General features: G+C 35.1%; 1 protein-coding gene across 1 annotated transcript; it reads left to right on the top strand.

Moving 5' to 3' along the window:
• Positions 1 to 6: 6 nt before the first annotated feature.
• Positions 7 to 6,412, top strand: LOC108378018 (low-density lipoprotein receptor-related protein 4-like; the record flags this gene model as incomplete). The annotated part of the gene is made up of 14 exons (XM_017634315.1): positions 7 to 27; positions 91 to 583; positions 650 to 1,287; positions 1,355 to 1,632; positions 1,710 to 2,006; positions 2,072 to 2,569; positions 2,635 to 2,787; positions 2,852 to 3,243; positions 3,301 to 3,426; positions 3,489 to 3,606; positions 3,713 to 4,187; positions 4,259 to 4,340; positions 4,995 to 5,097; positions 6,294 to 6,412. Coding segments are annotated over exons 2-14 (3,743 nt in total), but the record flags the coding sequence as incomplete, so codon positions are not given.
• Positions 6,413 to 16,097: the final 9,685 nt, after the last annotated feature.

The raw sequence follows: 16,097 nt of genomic DNA, 5'->3' as shown, positions 1-16,097 counted from the left end.
AGGCGTTGGTGTTCTGGAGTGATTGGGGTGAGAGAAATTAGTAATTATAATCTAGATATTGCACTGATTACTTTATCTTTTATCCCGCAGGTCCTAATCCGAAAATCGAACGCGCTTACATGGATGGCTCGCAGCGCCAAATGATTATTTCGAATGGCGTAACATGGCCGAATGGCTTAACCATCGATTATCCCAGTCGGAAGCTCTATTGGGCCGACGCAAAGCAACATGCCATCGAGTCATCGAATTTTGACGGCACGGATCGCGTAAAAATACTCAGCACACATTTACCGCATCCCTTTGCCTTAACCATTTTTGAGGACACCATGTATTGGACCGATTGGAATACGAAAACTGTTTCGGCGGCAAACAAGATCACCGGAAAAGGCTTCCGTTCGGTACATGAGAATTTCCACTTTCCCATGGACATACACGCTTACCACCCAGCACGTCAGCCAGAATATCCGGACCGCTGTCAGAAGGATCGAAGAGGTCTTCGAGGTGGCTGCTCTCATTTGTGTCTGCCCAACAAGCTGTCGCGGCGTTGTGGCTGTCCCATCGGGCTATCGCTCAAAGAGGATGGGTAAGTTCTTGCACTTTCTTGACTTGCAATTCATATCGTCTAAGTATTTTTTCCAATTTCGTGCAGCAAAACCTGCAAAAGCATACCCGATAAGCTCGTGCTCGTAGCGCGCAGAAAGGATATTCGACTGCGTCAACTGAATCCAAAAGCGTCAGCTGCCGCTGAAGTTGACATGATTTTACCATTGGACTATATGAAGCACGCGGTCGCATTAGACTGGTGCAGTGAAACGGACTACATCTACTGGACTGATGTTGAGCGCAGCACGATCAATAAAGCGCATCTCAATGGCAGCTACCAACAGCGTGTCGTGCATTCAAATCTCGTCTCACCAGCCGGTTTGGCATTAGACTGGATCACTGACAAACTCTATTGGACCGATCCGGCGACTAATCGCATAGAGGTGGCAACATCAAATGGCAAAAAGCGTACCCTACTCATATGGGAGAAGCTCGACAAGCCGCGTGATATTGTAGTCAATCCGATAGAGGGTATAATGTTTTGGTCCGATTGGGGTGAACACGCCATGATAGAACGCGCCAATATGGATGGCAAACAACGCGTAATCGTCGCTGACGCAAATCTCAAATGGCCTAATGGCTTGGCTATAGATTATGAACAACAGAGGCTGTACTTTGTGGATGGCGGTACAAGGACGTTGGAAAGCATGGACTTTGATGGCGGTCGGCGTAAAGTTATACTAAGTAAGTAACCACTTTAATAAATTCGCAACCACTACTCATATTCTCGCTTTCTTACTCGCACTAACAGACAATCTCGGTCATCCTTTTGGGCTGGACATTAGCGAAAATCGCGTTTTCTGGACGGATTGGGATAATAAATCAGCATTCAGCGCTGACAAGCTCAACGGCCAGAATATCACAACTATTATTGCGAATACCAGCGATCTGATGGACATACGCGTATTTCATCGCTCGCGCAGGAGCGTACAAAATGCTTGCGGCTCGAATAATGGCGGCTGTTCACATCTCTGCCTTTTGAACCCGACCAGCTTCACTTGCGCATGCCCTGTAGGCGTGCAATTGCGGGTGAGTAGCACTTAGTGCAGCCAAATGCCATAAAATAATTTCACATTCACAATTCGTATCGTATCTCATCCGAGCAGAGTGATCTACGCACATGCGCCGAAGGACCGAGCCGTTTCATTATCTTTGCACATCGCATTGACATACGTCAAATCTCATTGGACTTTGCGCATTTCATCGATGTTGTACTGCCAATGCCACCCATTGGCAATGCTGTCGCTTTGGATGTGGACTCAACAACCGGCATCATCTATTGGTCTGACTCCAAGCAACATGTGATCATGAGTTCAACACCCGATGGATTGCATGTGCATAAAATAATTGGTGAAAGCTTGGACAATCCAGATGGCTTGATTGTAGACTCCGTCGGAAAAACTGTAAGCAAGCAAGTCGCAGGCAATGTTTTAGTGCAAAGTTTCTGATTACTCAAACTAATTTGCAGATCTATTGGGCTGACGCGGGTCGTCACACCATCGAGGTTGCCAGCTTGGACGGTAAAAATCGTCATCTGATCGCCTATAAAGATTTGGAATCACCGCGCGGCTTAGCTTTGGACTACGAGGCTGGGCTCCTGTTTTGGACTGATTGGGGACATTATCGCAAGATCGAGCGTGCGCATATGGATGGTGAAAGTCGACAACGTATTGTCACTTCGAATCTTGGCTGGCCAAATGGTTTGTCGCTGGACTTGAAGACGAAACGTATCTACTGGGTCGATGCGCAGCTGAAGACTATCGATTCGTGTGACTACACTGGCAATCAGCGTAAATTGATAATGTCCTCACTGCACCATCCTTATGCGCTGGCCATGACTGATGATCATATCTATTGGACGGATTGGAAATCGAAAGCTTTGCATATGACCGATCGACGAAACATTACAGCGAAAAAGGAAATAATGACCAATCTAGATGGATTGATGGATATCAAAGTGATAACGGTAAGAAACATATTACTTACTATATTTATAAATGTATTGTGACATAACCACTTACATATCAACAGGTCAACAAAACGCAACCGGAAAATGTTTGCGGCAACAACAATGGTGGCTGTTCGCACCTTTGTCTGCGCAATCCAACGGGCTATTCTTGTAGATGTCCCATCGGTCTCAAACTGAAAGAAGGCAGCACCAATCAGTGTCAGACCTTACCAGATGTAAGTTTCTCTTTCTGGTACAGCAAAACCGCTTTTCTAATTTGCCATACAATTTTGCACGCAGGAGTACCTACTGATTGCCCAACGCTCCGGCATTGGCATGATCTCGCTCAATATGCCCGATTACATGGACGTGGTATTGCCCATAAATGCTGTACATGGCGCCGTTGTGCTCGACTACCATTTCCGCAAGAAGTTGCTTTACTTCGCGGACGTCAACACAGACGTAATTAGACGCGTTGATCTCACAAATCTCTCTGACAGCAGGGCTATTGTAAATAAAGAACTGTTGACACCGAATGGCATTGCAGTCGACTGGATTGCAGATAATCTTTACTGGTCCGACACAGATCGAAAAGTCATTGAAGTTGCGCGTTTGGATGGCAGTTGCCGCAAAGAACTCATCTCCGAAGATTTAGGTGATCCACGTTCGCTGATCCTGCATCCGCGCAAAGGGTTTGTTTAGCTGCAGCATTTGCCTTTCAAAAGGTTTTTCATTGCATATTTGTTCAGGTATCTCTTCTGGTCTGACTGGGACGCACCGGCACGCATAGAACGTAGCTTGTTGGACGGCTCTAATCGCAGCATTATTGTCACCGACAATTTAGGTTTCCCCACCGGACTGACGCTGGACTTTGAGTGAGTTTTGACGCAAGATTAGTGAGAAAAAAGTTCCATTTAAATTTCTTCTCTTTTCACAGTAACCGCCGCCTACTTTGGGCCGATGCGTTGGAAGACAATATTGTCTCGGTCGACTTCAATGGCAAGCGCCGCACAAAGATTGTGGACTATGCGCCGCATCCATTTGGTCTGACAATGGTTAGCAAGATGCCGACTAATTTACTAATTATTTTCTCTTGTCGACCACCCAATTTGCACTTATTAACTTCATATTTTTCTTATCCTCTTGCTTACTCTCTAACAGTTCGATAACAGCATTTACTGGACCGACTGGTACAACAAATCCGTCTATCGTTCATTTCGCAAGGGGCGTGGCTTCAGCAATCCCGTAGAAATACGCGACTCTCTCAATGGCGCGCTCGATATACGCGCAGTCTCGATCAAACGTCAAGTGGAGGAGTGGAATCAATGTGCCCAGGAGAATGGCGGTTGCACACATCTTTGCCTCTTCCGTGGCTCAGACTATGTGTGCGCTTGTCCCGATCAGTCCGATGATCGTGAATGTAAACCCACACCGAGATTCTTAGTGCCGCGCCGTAGCGGCGGCGACAACACACCAGATTATGGCGAGGAAGCGACAGATGGCGACGGCGCTTCAACGGAGCATGATGACGATACATACGAAGCAAGTTCAAAGACGAATGAGCGTGAAACATTCATACTCATCGCTAGCGGTGTCGTGATTGTGATGCTTCTCCTGATCATAGCCGCCATCATATGTGAGTTGGGAATGTATAGAATTTCTTTAGATTTAGATAATATTTTGTACCATTCTGCTCTTTTTCTGCAGTTCTCATATTCAATTCGAAACGCAATAAAACGAAAAGGCACTCGCGTGGCTCCAGTCNCAATGGAATACACTCCCTGATCTGGTCCGCACCGATAATAAATTGTGAAATACGTTTGCATCTTTACAAACAACCGGCTCACCATATCAAAACTTCCGAAAAAAATATTGCACCTAAGTTTTTCTTTGAAACCTTAAAATGTTGAACATACTTTGAAGTTCCCACATATCTTACTGGTAAGCGACCCGGCATACCTAAAAATTCGTTTCTTCTTGAATTAAAAAAGACCTAATGAAGCCAGGCGAAAAAATCGTCTTCGCTTCTGCGTTATATGTGCATAAGGATGGGCACGACGTAAGACTTATTGTTAAATTTTCGTTCGTCAGGAGAGGGGGACTTTACTGGTCAATCTTCTACTCAGTCCAAAGTATAACTTGTTGTGAAGTGAGATTCCCTGTCTTCGGATATTTCCACATTGTAGCTTGGGGCTCCGATTACATTGTTTTGAGTCACGCAGCCTCAGTCTGTTATCGGTCGAAACATTTCGTAAATTAAGCAACGTAGATTCAGGACTCCTAATACTTTTTAAACCAGTCCATCGAGTCTAAGAAACTTAGCAACTGTCATATCCTCATTTTTGCAGTCACACTGAGATCTCAGAGAAATGCAGAAAGTAGAAATGTGTGCCTGCAAATGCAGAGGGCAATGCAATCGCACAGAAAATGCTGGTTATTTCAGGCTCTTTCTCATCGTATCAGCTGCTGCAGAAGTTATTGTAGGGGACCCGACAGCAGCCATCTACACTGCAGGCATGAAGTTAGATCTGAATGTGGGAAGTGGGGTATACTCGCAATAACTCTCACTTAGCCTCAGTATTCGTCTGCCCTATCTCTGCAGCGTTTTTAAAGCTGAACTATCAGCAATCAACTAAGCTGCAAGATATCTAATCGATGTTTCCATTAATTTGCCTGCAGCAGCTACATAACTTTTCTGAAATTTAGATCGGTATTGAAGCACTTAATTGTGACAAATCTACATCGAATATAGAGGTCTATAAATGAGCTGACAATGAGTTATGGCACTAATGCTTTATGGGTGCCAAGCCATAAAGACATACGAGGCAACTATGCTCCCAATGAATTAGCAAGGAAAGATACCTTACCGTCTGTAATCAGTACCGCTCGTAGTGCGGGCATTCCGCTATTTTCTTGCAAACTTTGGCTGGAAAATAACTTTATCGAACGGACAAATACAAAATGGGCTGCCAAGCCCACGTGCAGGATATTTCGCCTAATTTGGATAATTGTAGATCTCGACCTCTCCACTTCTAAGACAGGCACTACCTGATGGGCACCCATGCTATTAGAATGAGTAGCTATTTAGTCAAACGATTACTGTCGTAGCTGCCGTGATTTGGAGGAAATTGTGATAGTGTACTCTTTTGCTTGTCTGGCTGAACTGAATACAGCTAATCCTTCGCGGGATAAGGGCAGCCAAAATAATCTAGCCTATGACAAACGTCGGACCAATTTCCTATGGACTCAAGCATGATGTCCTCAAGGTTGTCAACCTTAAATGGCCTCGCCAACTTCCTGCTCAAGTCATCCATTTCGATTGCAAATCTCGAGCAAACGAAAAAGCATTGTTCTGCGTCCTCGATTACCTGTTCAGTGTAGGCGGTGCAGTAGGAATCATTCTCGAGTGTAAGTCTGTAAAGCGGCCAGTCTCTATCTATTCGTTAGTGACTGAGAGGCTGCCAGCAATCGCTTCTACATAGAGCTCTAAAAGTCTTTCCATTACTTTAAGTTAAGTAAATATCGAACAAGTGATGGCTGTAAGTCCTTAGTCATAGTGCTTAGTACTGAGAGGTTAGTCTGCCAATACAACGTGACTTTATATACTGCTCTACCAAGTGTTTCGGTCTTTTCAGCTTAAAAGATGTGAAGTATTTATAGTATCTTTGCAAACTTCTCATCTTATACCGCGTTAAATTATTCTTTTTTTATTTAATTTATTTTTATTGCTTCATTTTATTAGGATCGAGTCTACGAGGAGCGTAGCATGACCACCGAGACAGCGTCGTCGAGCCTCTTCGTGCCGACGCCATCGCCAATGGCATCGCCTTCCACCAAACTAACGACACTCTCAACAATAACGTAAGCCAAGGCGTCGAAGAACCGACTGGGCACAGGCATATTGTAAAAATAAAAATAAAATGAACAAATTCGAAATCTAAAACTTAAAGCGAAACGCTAAAAACTGCTCGAGAAATTAACTAAAAGTACAGGCTGCAGTTTTTCCCAAAGGAATTTCAGATATACACTGGGAGAAACAATTCTAAATATATACATATATAATATGTAACGAAAGTATGGATAAGAGGAATAGTTGCAAGTGTAGCGGATTTAGAGAAATGACTTCAAGTTTTAATAAGTTTCTCTGTTGGCAACTACCGTTTTTTCTTTTTTGTTTTTGCAAATTTCGAAACCTTCATGATGAATGTATTTGAGTATTTATTGTATAATAAACAAAAAAAAAAAACAAACAATTTCTGTGTAAATATGTAGAAGTTAAAAAGAAAGCTGAAGAATAAATTGGCGCAAATGAGTAAATGTGTATGTAGAAAGCGAGTAAATAGTTAATAGATGAAATGTAAATGAAGCAAAATGCACGGTTGTTTCTAATTGCAAAAAGATAAATAAATACATAGAATGAAACTACATATTTATTTGTATGTGTGTGTGTGTGTAAATGTATGTATGTATTTTTATTAGACAGCAATCGTTTATTGATACAAAAATTTGCAGATTAACTAATTTACAACAACAAACTAACTAAGCAAAAAGAATAAATTATGCCGTCAACTGCACCACCACTCCACTACTCCACTACACTGTGCAAAAAAAAAAAGTTTTTAAAACTTAAAAATATGTAAATCGAAATTTTTGTATAAATTTTTTTCGGTGTATCTGATTTTTTAATTGGATTTAGTAATACAGTAATTCATTTCAACTATGAGAGTTACTACAGATTTTGTAAAAGGAAAACTGGACTGACACTAGTGGAAAATAGTACTTTGAAAATATAAGACGAACATGCCTTTTACGCATACATACACACGTACATAGAGGTGCAAACGTGTAAAAATACTGAAGAATCAAAATGACTTTAGTAAAGCATTTTAAAGCAACAATAACCGTGAAAGAGGCAGCAATGAAAAATATGAGTTTTTTTTTTTTTGTAATAAAAAAAGACACTTTCCTATTTGCAACACTGAACAAAACTAAAACTCAGCGACAAGCAACAACAAATTGTGCAAAGTATTTAGACAAGAAAAAAGTTTGAGGATAACGAGTATATAGTTAAGCGAATAAATACGTCAAAGCGTCGTCGGCGGCATTAAGGTGACCGTTCTAAAAATTTGTAAATAGTGAAAAATCGCTTAGCGTCTCAAAAAATTCTGCTACATACATACATACACGTGCATGCAAATTGAATGCATTATTACACAGCAAAAAATAAATGCTAAAATGTAATTGTGTGTGTGTGTATCTGCAGTAGCTAATGAGTCAGTACGCTTAGAATGCGTAGCAAACGACGAAGCAAATCACTTAAAGTAGGAACAGAAAATAATAATAATTTCAAAATGTGAGAAAGCATGAAAATGCGCCCAACTACGTAGTACATTGTACATAGGTACATACATAAATAAATAAATAAATAATTTCAAATTCGTAAAAACAAAAAAAAACAGTATATATATAAAATAAACTATAAATATTTATGTATGAAAGCCTATAAATGAGAAAAGTTACTCGTTGTGCGCCAGCAGAAGTGATGAGTAAAACTGTGAATTTGTGCCAAAACAATTAAAATTAGGAAAAAATAGTAATATGTACATGAAAACATATGTATATGTACATAAGTGTAAAAATTTTAAATTTATTGTTAGTGATAAGTTTTATTCAAATAAGTGTAAAACGTTTAACGCCAATTCGCTGTGCTCTTACACACTGTGCGCATAGCAAAATTGGCATTAGACGATTTTCGGAATTGTTTCTTGGATAATATTAATTCTTTTGCCACCAAACTAAAATAATAAAGAAAATATTTAATATTTGCGAGTCGAAATCTAAGCTCTTTGTAGTAAATCTAATTACACAAAACATTTTTTTAAATGCAATTTCCACCAAGTAGCTGATATTGATTTACTTTTTTTTAACATACTAGTTATTTGAAATTAAATTACATCTGCGAAAACAAATTTTAGCAAATTAAAGAAAAAAAAAAACTAAAAAAAACTTGCTAAATATTTCTTGGTTTTAACGTTTTAATTATGCAATAAAAAAATCAGTTATCACTCTGTGAAGGAATATTTTCAAAAATTAATAAAATCTTACTTTTTAAGATTAAAATATAAAAATTATTTTTTTCAGTTTCTGTTATAAAACAAAATTTCATTGACTTTTAAATTTTTGCTTAAAAAAAATAAAACAAAAATATTTTCCGACTTCTATTTGAAAAATATTTTAATTCTCTATTGAAACTAATTTAAATTTTTTCTTAAATATGCCGATCTTTTAGTTTAAAATATTTTCGAGTTTTTAAATTTTTCTGAAAATTTTACATAGCTTAAAAGATCGATAAATATGTAGTTCTCAAATTGGAATTTTTATAAAAACAAAAGTTTAATCTTGACGGCCAAGCATAGCTCAAATGCCAAATTTTTTTATTATTGAAAATTGAATTTTTATTTAATATTTTGAAAATAAACAAGCGACTTTTGTTCCAATATTTACAAAAGTATGTAAGTTCATAGTTTTCAAGCATTTTATTTTAATAAGTTCGATTGTTTCCAAATTTGATATTTTAAGCACTTTTAACTCATGAGAAATCGTTTTCAAGATCCTAAAATTTTGCAGAAATCATACAAGTTTTACATTTTTTAACTTTCAAGAATTGAAATGTTAATTCTTTTCGTTTAACTCGCTTAATTTTTTTTCAAAATATTTTCGGTATTTTTTATGTTTCCTTTTTCTAAATTAGTTGAAAAAATACTTAATTTAACAGTTCTCTCACATATTTTAAAATAAGTTCTTCAAAATTCGGTTTTAGAATTAAAGTTTAATTTATTTAAAAGACAAACGTGAAGCTCTTCTGGTGGTTAGATAGAGAGTTATATATCCTTCTAAGCTGCCTCAATTTAGTCGAGAGATCAAATAAACAAAAACACACAGGTTTTTCCGCTGAAATACATTTTCGGGCAAAGCTCTTTTAAGCTTTCTATAAATTTTTTTAGTCACGTGTAGAGTAAAAGCTATATCTGCCCATCGCTGGTGTAGAGCATCGCTTTGCCCGCTTTTTTTAATTTTCGGTAAATTTTATATAGGTCAGTGATGCTCAGAGAGACCTTTTACTCTGTGCGCTCCCCCACATAGATGTGTGCATGGAAAAGCTCGATCTCTCTCTCTCTAAAGAAAAGTTATATAGCTGAGATCATGAATGATTTACGCCAGGGGTCGGCATTCTAACACATTCAAACGATTCAAAACTGAGTCTGTGTGCGTTAAATGCACTGCTCAGCTGCTTAGAGAGCGCTCAGTGAGCTATGGCCTGCCGACCACTGATGTACGCTATGAAGTGTTTGGTTAGCTCTGGGGCGACCAGAGTGAGCTATTGCCATATTACAAATCTTATGTGGGCAAAAACTCAAGAAGCTTTGCACGCTTGATACCTGATCCTCAGCTCGATCGACTAATTTCTTTCAAATCACAGTTTCAAAATCAGATATTATAAAAAAGAAGTAAATTTTCGTGTTTTTGAAACCCCATAACTAACTCAGTGACGACCAGAGAGAGCTTTTACACTCTTTGCGTTGAAATAAACTTTACAAAGAACTTTAAAAAGCTTATCTCGCGAGATATGTGTACAATACATAGTACGTACATATGTATGGATTTACAGCAGGGTGGTTCTAGGTACAAAATAAAAACCTCCACGAAAATTTAAAAATTTTAAACGAATTTTTGGGGTCACTGTCAGGCTTTGAAAAAGTTAAATTTATTTTAAATCGCAAAAATTCTACAACATTTTGACTTCCAAATTTTTTTTTTTTAGTTTACCAATTTTCTTGTATGTTTATACTTTGAAGGACCACCCTAATGTACAACCACTTATTCTCTTCATGAAAAGAGAGGGAGAGAGAAGAGAGGTACAACAATTTTTATTGCAAACTAGCAAATACCCGGCGTGCTTCACTGCGCCTTAAAAGTATTTTTTCTTTTGTTTTTTGATGCCCTTATTGTAATTAAAAACAATATTTCCAACAGGTGGCAACCCTCTTCAAAATATTTTCGGCCGTAAACTTTCCAAAACCTCTTCAGGTTGATACCCATATTGCAATATTTAATTTATCTTAACAATTAAACCAAATTAAAAGTTTCAAATATGTGGCAACTTCCACAAAAATATTTTCGGCTGTAAGCCCACTTAAATCTCTTTCTTTTGACAGCCATATTTAAATATTTACTTTATGTTATCAATTGTTTTAAAATGCAGTTATCAAACAGGTGGCAACTCTCTATTTTTTCCCCCCTATATTTTAAGTTATACGTCCAGCAATACATCGCTGAAATCTCTATTGAATTTCATGCTTTAGGTTTCGATTGTTGCGCTTACAAACATACAGACAGAGGGACAGACAGGCAGATAAAAATTCTAAAAATTGTTATTTTGGTTATATTGCTCTAATAAATTAATTAAAATTTCTTTAATAGCTATAATGTACAGACTGTAACAATTTTATTATATATATAGATTTTATTCTTTAGAACTTTTGAGTTTTTTGGTTTTAATGTTTTAGTAAGCTTATTTAAATTTTCGTATCGTTCAAACATTTGTAAATATTCTCCCATATATTTTATTTACTTGAATCAAAAATTATTCTAATACAATACAACGCCTAAACAAATACCATGATTATTAAAGTTTTTTTTTATGAAAATATGCAGCTTGGTGGAAGAATTTATAAATTTAATTCTAAAACTATTCACAATTTTTTGCTTTGCACGAAGGTTGCTCCAACTTTGCCGCGGGCTCATACAGGCAATGTGGAGTGATCAGCAATCCAAAAAACTAGTGAATGAATTGTAAATATAAAAACGAAATAAATATCAATAATTAAAGAAAATATTCACTACTTTAACTACCGATTTTACAGTGTAGAGTTAGCTCATATTCGGAGGTTAACTTTAAATTTTTGTACTGAAAATCGAGAATTAAATTAATTAAGCTAGCTCACCACTGCAAAAACGGGTCTAAATATGTGAGTGTAAAATTAAAAAAAATTTTAAATAAAAAACAATTTAAGTACTCGTAAATGCAGAATTTTTAAATAATATTACTTAATTTTTTCTCCAAAAATTTGTTTTTTAAATGTTTGCACGTCAACAAATGTTTCTATAGTAAAAAAAAAAAATACATATTTGATAAAGCAAAAAAATTTCTAAAATTAAAATTCTCGCGGCGAAAAGGTTTACAAACTGCAACAGTACTTTTGAATATAGAGTTTTAAGTAGGCTTAGCGCAGCTGTATGTATGTAAATGTACAGTAAAAAAAACAATTACAAGCATTTTACTTCTCAAATAATTCATTTTGTTAATTTCTAATTTACATTTAAATTTTTTAGAAACGATTATTCTAACTGTAACACAAAGAAAGTTTAATTATGTATATGAAAGAAAAAAAAAATACGAGTTAGTACATATGTACATACATAGATAAGGTGGATATTATTGGTTACAGACATATCTCCATCCATGAAAGAACAAAACTCTATTACGAAAACAAAAGAAAAAACATGAAAAATAGCATTAGAAAAGCAAACAACAAAAACAAGCAAACAATTTACTGGATAATTGTTATTACATACATATGTATTTGTACGTATGTAGCAACATAGTTTACGAAATGTGCATTTTTTCACAAGTTTTTTACTTTTCTTCGTTAACAAAATATGTACCATAAGAAATATACATACATAAATACATGCATACATACATACATATATGTTTGTACAATTTATGTATTTAAGAAATAAGTAAATAAACAAATAAATCATCGACTGAATACATGTAAATTACTGTCAATAAAGCAAATAATAAAAACAAAAACTGAAGCATACATATGTACACACACAAGATCATGCATTGAAAGTTCCCAATAGTTAATAGATATGGATTAACTATGTACATACATACAAACATATAACTACATACACCGGTATGTATATAAAACAAATTAAAAACTGCACTTTTTTAAATTTATTTATTGTTTTTTTTTTCTTGACAAATTAAAAATTGATTAATATTTTTTTTTTAATTTCATACCTTTAAACCCAAATGGAGTAACTCATTCTCCTATACATTTTACAAAAAAAAACAAAAACTAATTAAAATTTTTGGGTTTTTTAATTTTTGGATCTTACAGGCAGACGGTCGCTAATGTATTAGCAAAGCTTTAAAAAAGCTATAAATTCGGTTAAGGTTGTGATTATCACTGACTTAGACCGGTGATGGGCATCGCCTTGCCCGCGAGCAAAGTTCTTTGAAGCTTTCTATACATTTTGCATAGACGCACGCAGAGTAAAAGCTCTCGCTGCCCCACACTGATTTAGACAAAAGACAGCTTTTACCCTCTGCCCGTCTATTCAAAATATGTTTACCCATAGGAAGCTTAGAAAAAACATATTCCGCTTTTTAAGCTTTTCAAAGCTTTTATTATAGTGTAAATATGGACACGTTCAGATTTAACGCTATGGGCAGAGTTAAGCAGTAATGGGCAGAGAGAACTTTTACTATGTGCACGTCAATGCAAATTGTATAGAAAGTTCAAAAAAGTTTAGTACGCGGACAAGGCGGTGGCCATCAGCGTCTTAAAACGCCTTGCCCGCGGGCAAAGCTCTTTTAAGCTTTCTACACATTTTGTGATGTCGCGTGCAGAATAAAAGCTCTATCTGCCCATCGCTGTTTTAAAACAAAAATGGCCAGAGAAGGCTTCTTCATATTTGTGTCAGTTCTGATCTCAAAGTATCGATAAAACTGAATTGAAAAAAAGATAATTCCAATAAAAATATCAAATATGATAGGAAAACATAAAATTGTATAAAACCTACGTTCCTTAATTAAATAATGACAGCGTCCCTTAGAATCTAAAAGAACTCTTCAGGGACGAAAATCTCTAACCTTGCATGCCCAAGTTAGTTTCAGCTTCCCTAATAAATGCTAAAAGCGCCCTAAAAAGTTCTAAAATATAGGCGGTTTCCTTATAATAAAGGGTGTGACTGTAGACGCGGTGCATATGAAAAGAGAGTAACCTGATATAAGTCCTATTTTATAGAATAACATTTTTCCTTTCGAAGGGCTACCCAAAGAGCCTTACCGCTTCCAGTACTAACTACGACCTGGGTAATTATGGCGCTCAAATAAGATCCGGTTCTACAAATCCAATTACTCGTCGGCGAGCTTGTTTTCTGCGAACCCATAGTGGCTGCCTACCCAGCCCGTTAACCTTATTTTTCGCTGCCAAAAGTTAAACCGTGTCAAGCAGTTCTTTTTCAAGGTTTTATTCTAACCTCACTAAGGGCCGGTTACTCAATGTCTGATTAACACTAATCTCCGGCTAAAGGTCATTATCGACGTCATCGTCCCTATACAAATAACAGGTAGCCGATAACGTCGAAAATGATGTTTAACTGAAGAATGGTGCTAACCAGACATTGAGTAGCCGGCCCTAAGATCGTTAAAACTTCAGGCTGGCGTCCCGTAGACAGCACTCGCTCAGCGAATTTTTTATAATTTTACGCAGCTAAATTGCAACAGCATATAATTTATTTTCTAAATTTGCAGTGGCGACTGCGAGCAACTTTTCATTGAAAGAAGTTTTTGTGTTTTTATATATCAGATTTTTTTTTTTAATTTTAACCGCCGTTTTTAAAATAGGTTTTGAAATTTATTTTTTTAAACTTTAAGTTTCTATAGAGCTCATTTTTAAACACAATTCAAAGTTATTTCAACAAAAACTAAAATCCATTCATATTTACCATTTACTCAACAAAAACATAATTTCCAACTAATTCGGTTAACGTACATTTTTGTACAGAAAAAAATATGTAATTCAAAGCATTATATTTTATTAATTTTTTTTACTTTTACACAATAACTACATACATATGTATGTACATTTGTATGGATTAGTGTGTTAATAAAAAAAAAAAACTAAAAGAAAAATTTAAAACCTTACTCCTAGTGAAAAATTAAGCCCAGTAAGTAAGCATAGCTATAAAAAAAAGGTGTTTTTATTATTTTTTAAACTAAATCTACATATTAACAAAAAACGTACGATAATTCATTTTAAATAAGTTTAATTGTAAATTCGACAATATAAAGCCCATCATTAAATGCATTCCATATTAATATGCATTTTAGAAATGAAAACAACAATACAGAAATAAATATTGCAACGATTTTGCTTTTAAATTTATTTTAATTACTTTTTGTTAGTTCTATGAATTTTAAAATCAAAATTTCGATAAAATAACATTTGCAAACAATTATTTAACTTTTTGTTTTTTTTTTAATTGTTGTAACATACTTTTTGCTACTTAATTTGTCTGGCGAAATATTGATATTGTTTAATATCTGAGCTCTTAAAATTTTTTTATTGAAAACATGCGGCAATTTTTTTTTTTTTTTTGTTTTTAATTTTTAAGGTTTAAATTCTAAAGTATCTATTACAAGTGAATATATGGGATAATTCAAATATTCGTCCACAAAATTACTGCAAATAATTTCCTTTGTCTTATTTGTCAAATGGCCCTACTATTCAATGTTTATTTGACGAATAAATAAACTTTTTTAGGTCTAATCGGATTTTTTTTTTTTCAAATCTCATTTTGTATATACCTACATAAACAGTGCTAAACTTGTGATTGGGAAAACAAAATTTTGAAAAATTTGTTTTACATTTTTCCAACGTTCCCTAAAAAAACTATTTTGTTTTGATTGTTTAAGAGTTTTTCTGACAGTTTCACCAGCAATTTTAATGGAAAATGATTTCTTATTTTCTGTTAATTTCAATAAAAAATTCAAAAAATTAAAATCATTTTTTACTTAAATTGCTTTCGTAAAATTGTCTGCTAGTAAAAATTTGTTGCGAAAAAATTTTTATATATAATTGGCAGATTTTTTTATATTTATTTAATTTATCTAAACACTATCAAAACTTAGTAAAAAAAAAATTTAAAAACTTTATGTAATTTAAATGGCTTCATACAATGTGATGGCGGCCGTACAAAAACTAAAAGTACATATTTTGTTTTTGTTTTTTAGCGCGGCGATTGTCAAGCTGTTCGAGGCTGTTAAAAAAACATGAAAATTGTTTTAATAACACCATTAAATTTTTCAATTTCATTCCGGATACAAAAAACTTCTGTTTGCATACTACAAAAAAACATCGGAATTTTTGAAAGTTGGCGAGACAAAGCTCTTGGTGCTTAAACTACTTTTTTAAAATTTTGTAGAGGTTTAAAATTTTACTTTTTATAATATGTATGTACATTACGATGCGTTCCTGGTACTGTTTTTTCATTGTCATTATAAAAATTATTATATTTTAAACTTCCCTAAAAATATTCCGGAAGAATATTAAGAGTTTAAGCTTTAAAAGTCTGCAAAAAAATCCTTAAAAATTTTGGTGAAAATCTAAAAATATAATATATTTTATAATTATATACATATTTTTGTTAAATTTTATATTTCTTTTTTACAAAATTCTATTTCACA

Source organism: Rhagoletis zephyria, unplaced genomic scaffold, assembly GCF_001687245.7.
Source record: "Rhagoletis zephyria isolate East Lansing unplaced genomic scaffold, Rhagoletis_zephyria_1.1 Rzeph_scaffold_13175, whole genome shotgun sequence".
Taxonomy (NCBI): Eukaryota; Metazoa; Arthropoda; class Insecta; order Diptera; family Tephritidae; genus Rhagoletis; species Rhagoletis zephyria.
This window is presented reverse-complemented; position numbering and strand designations above follow the sequence as displayed.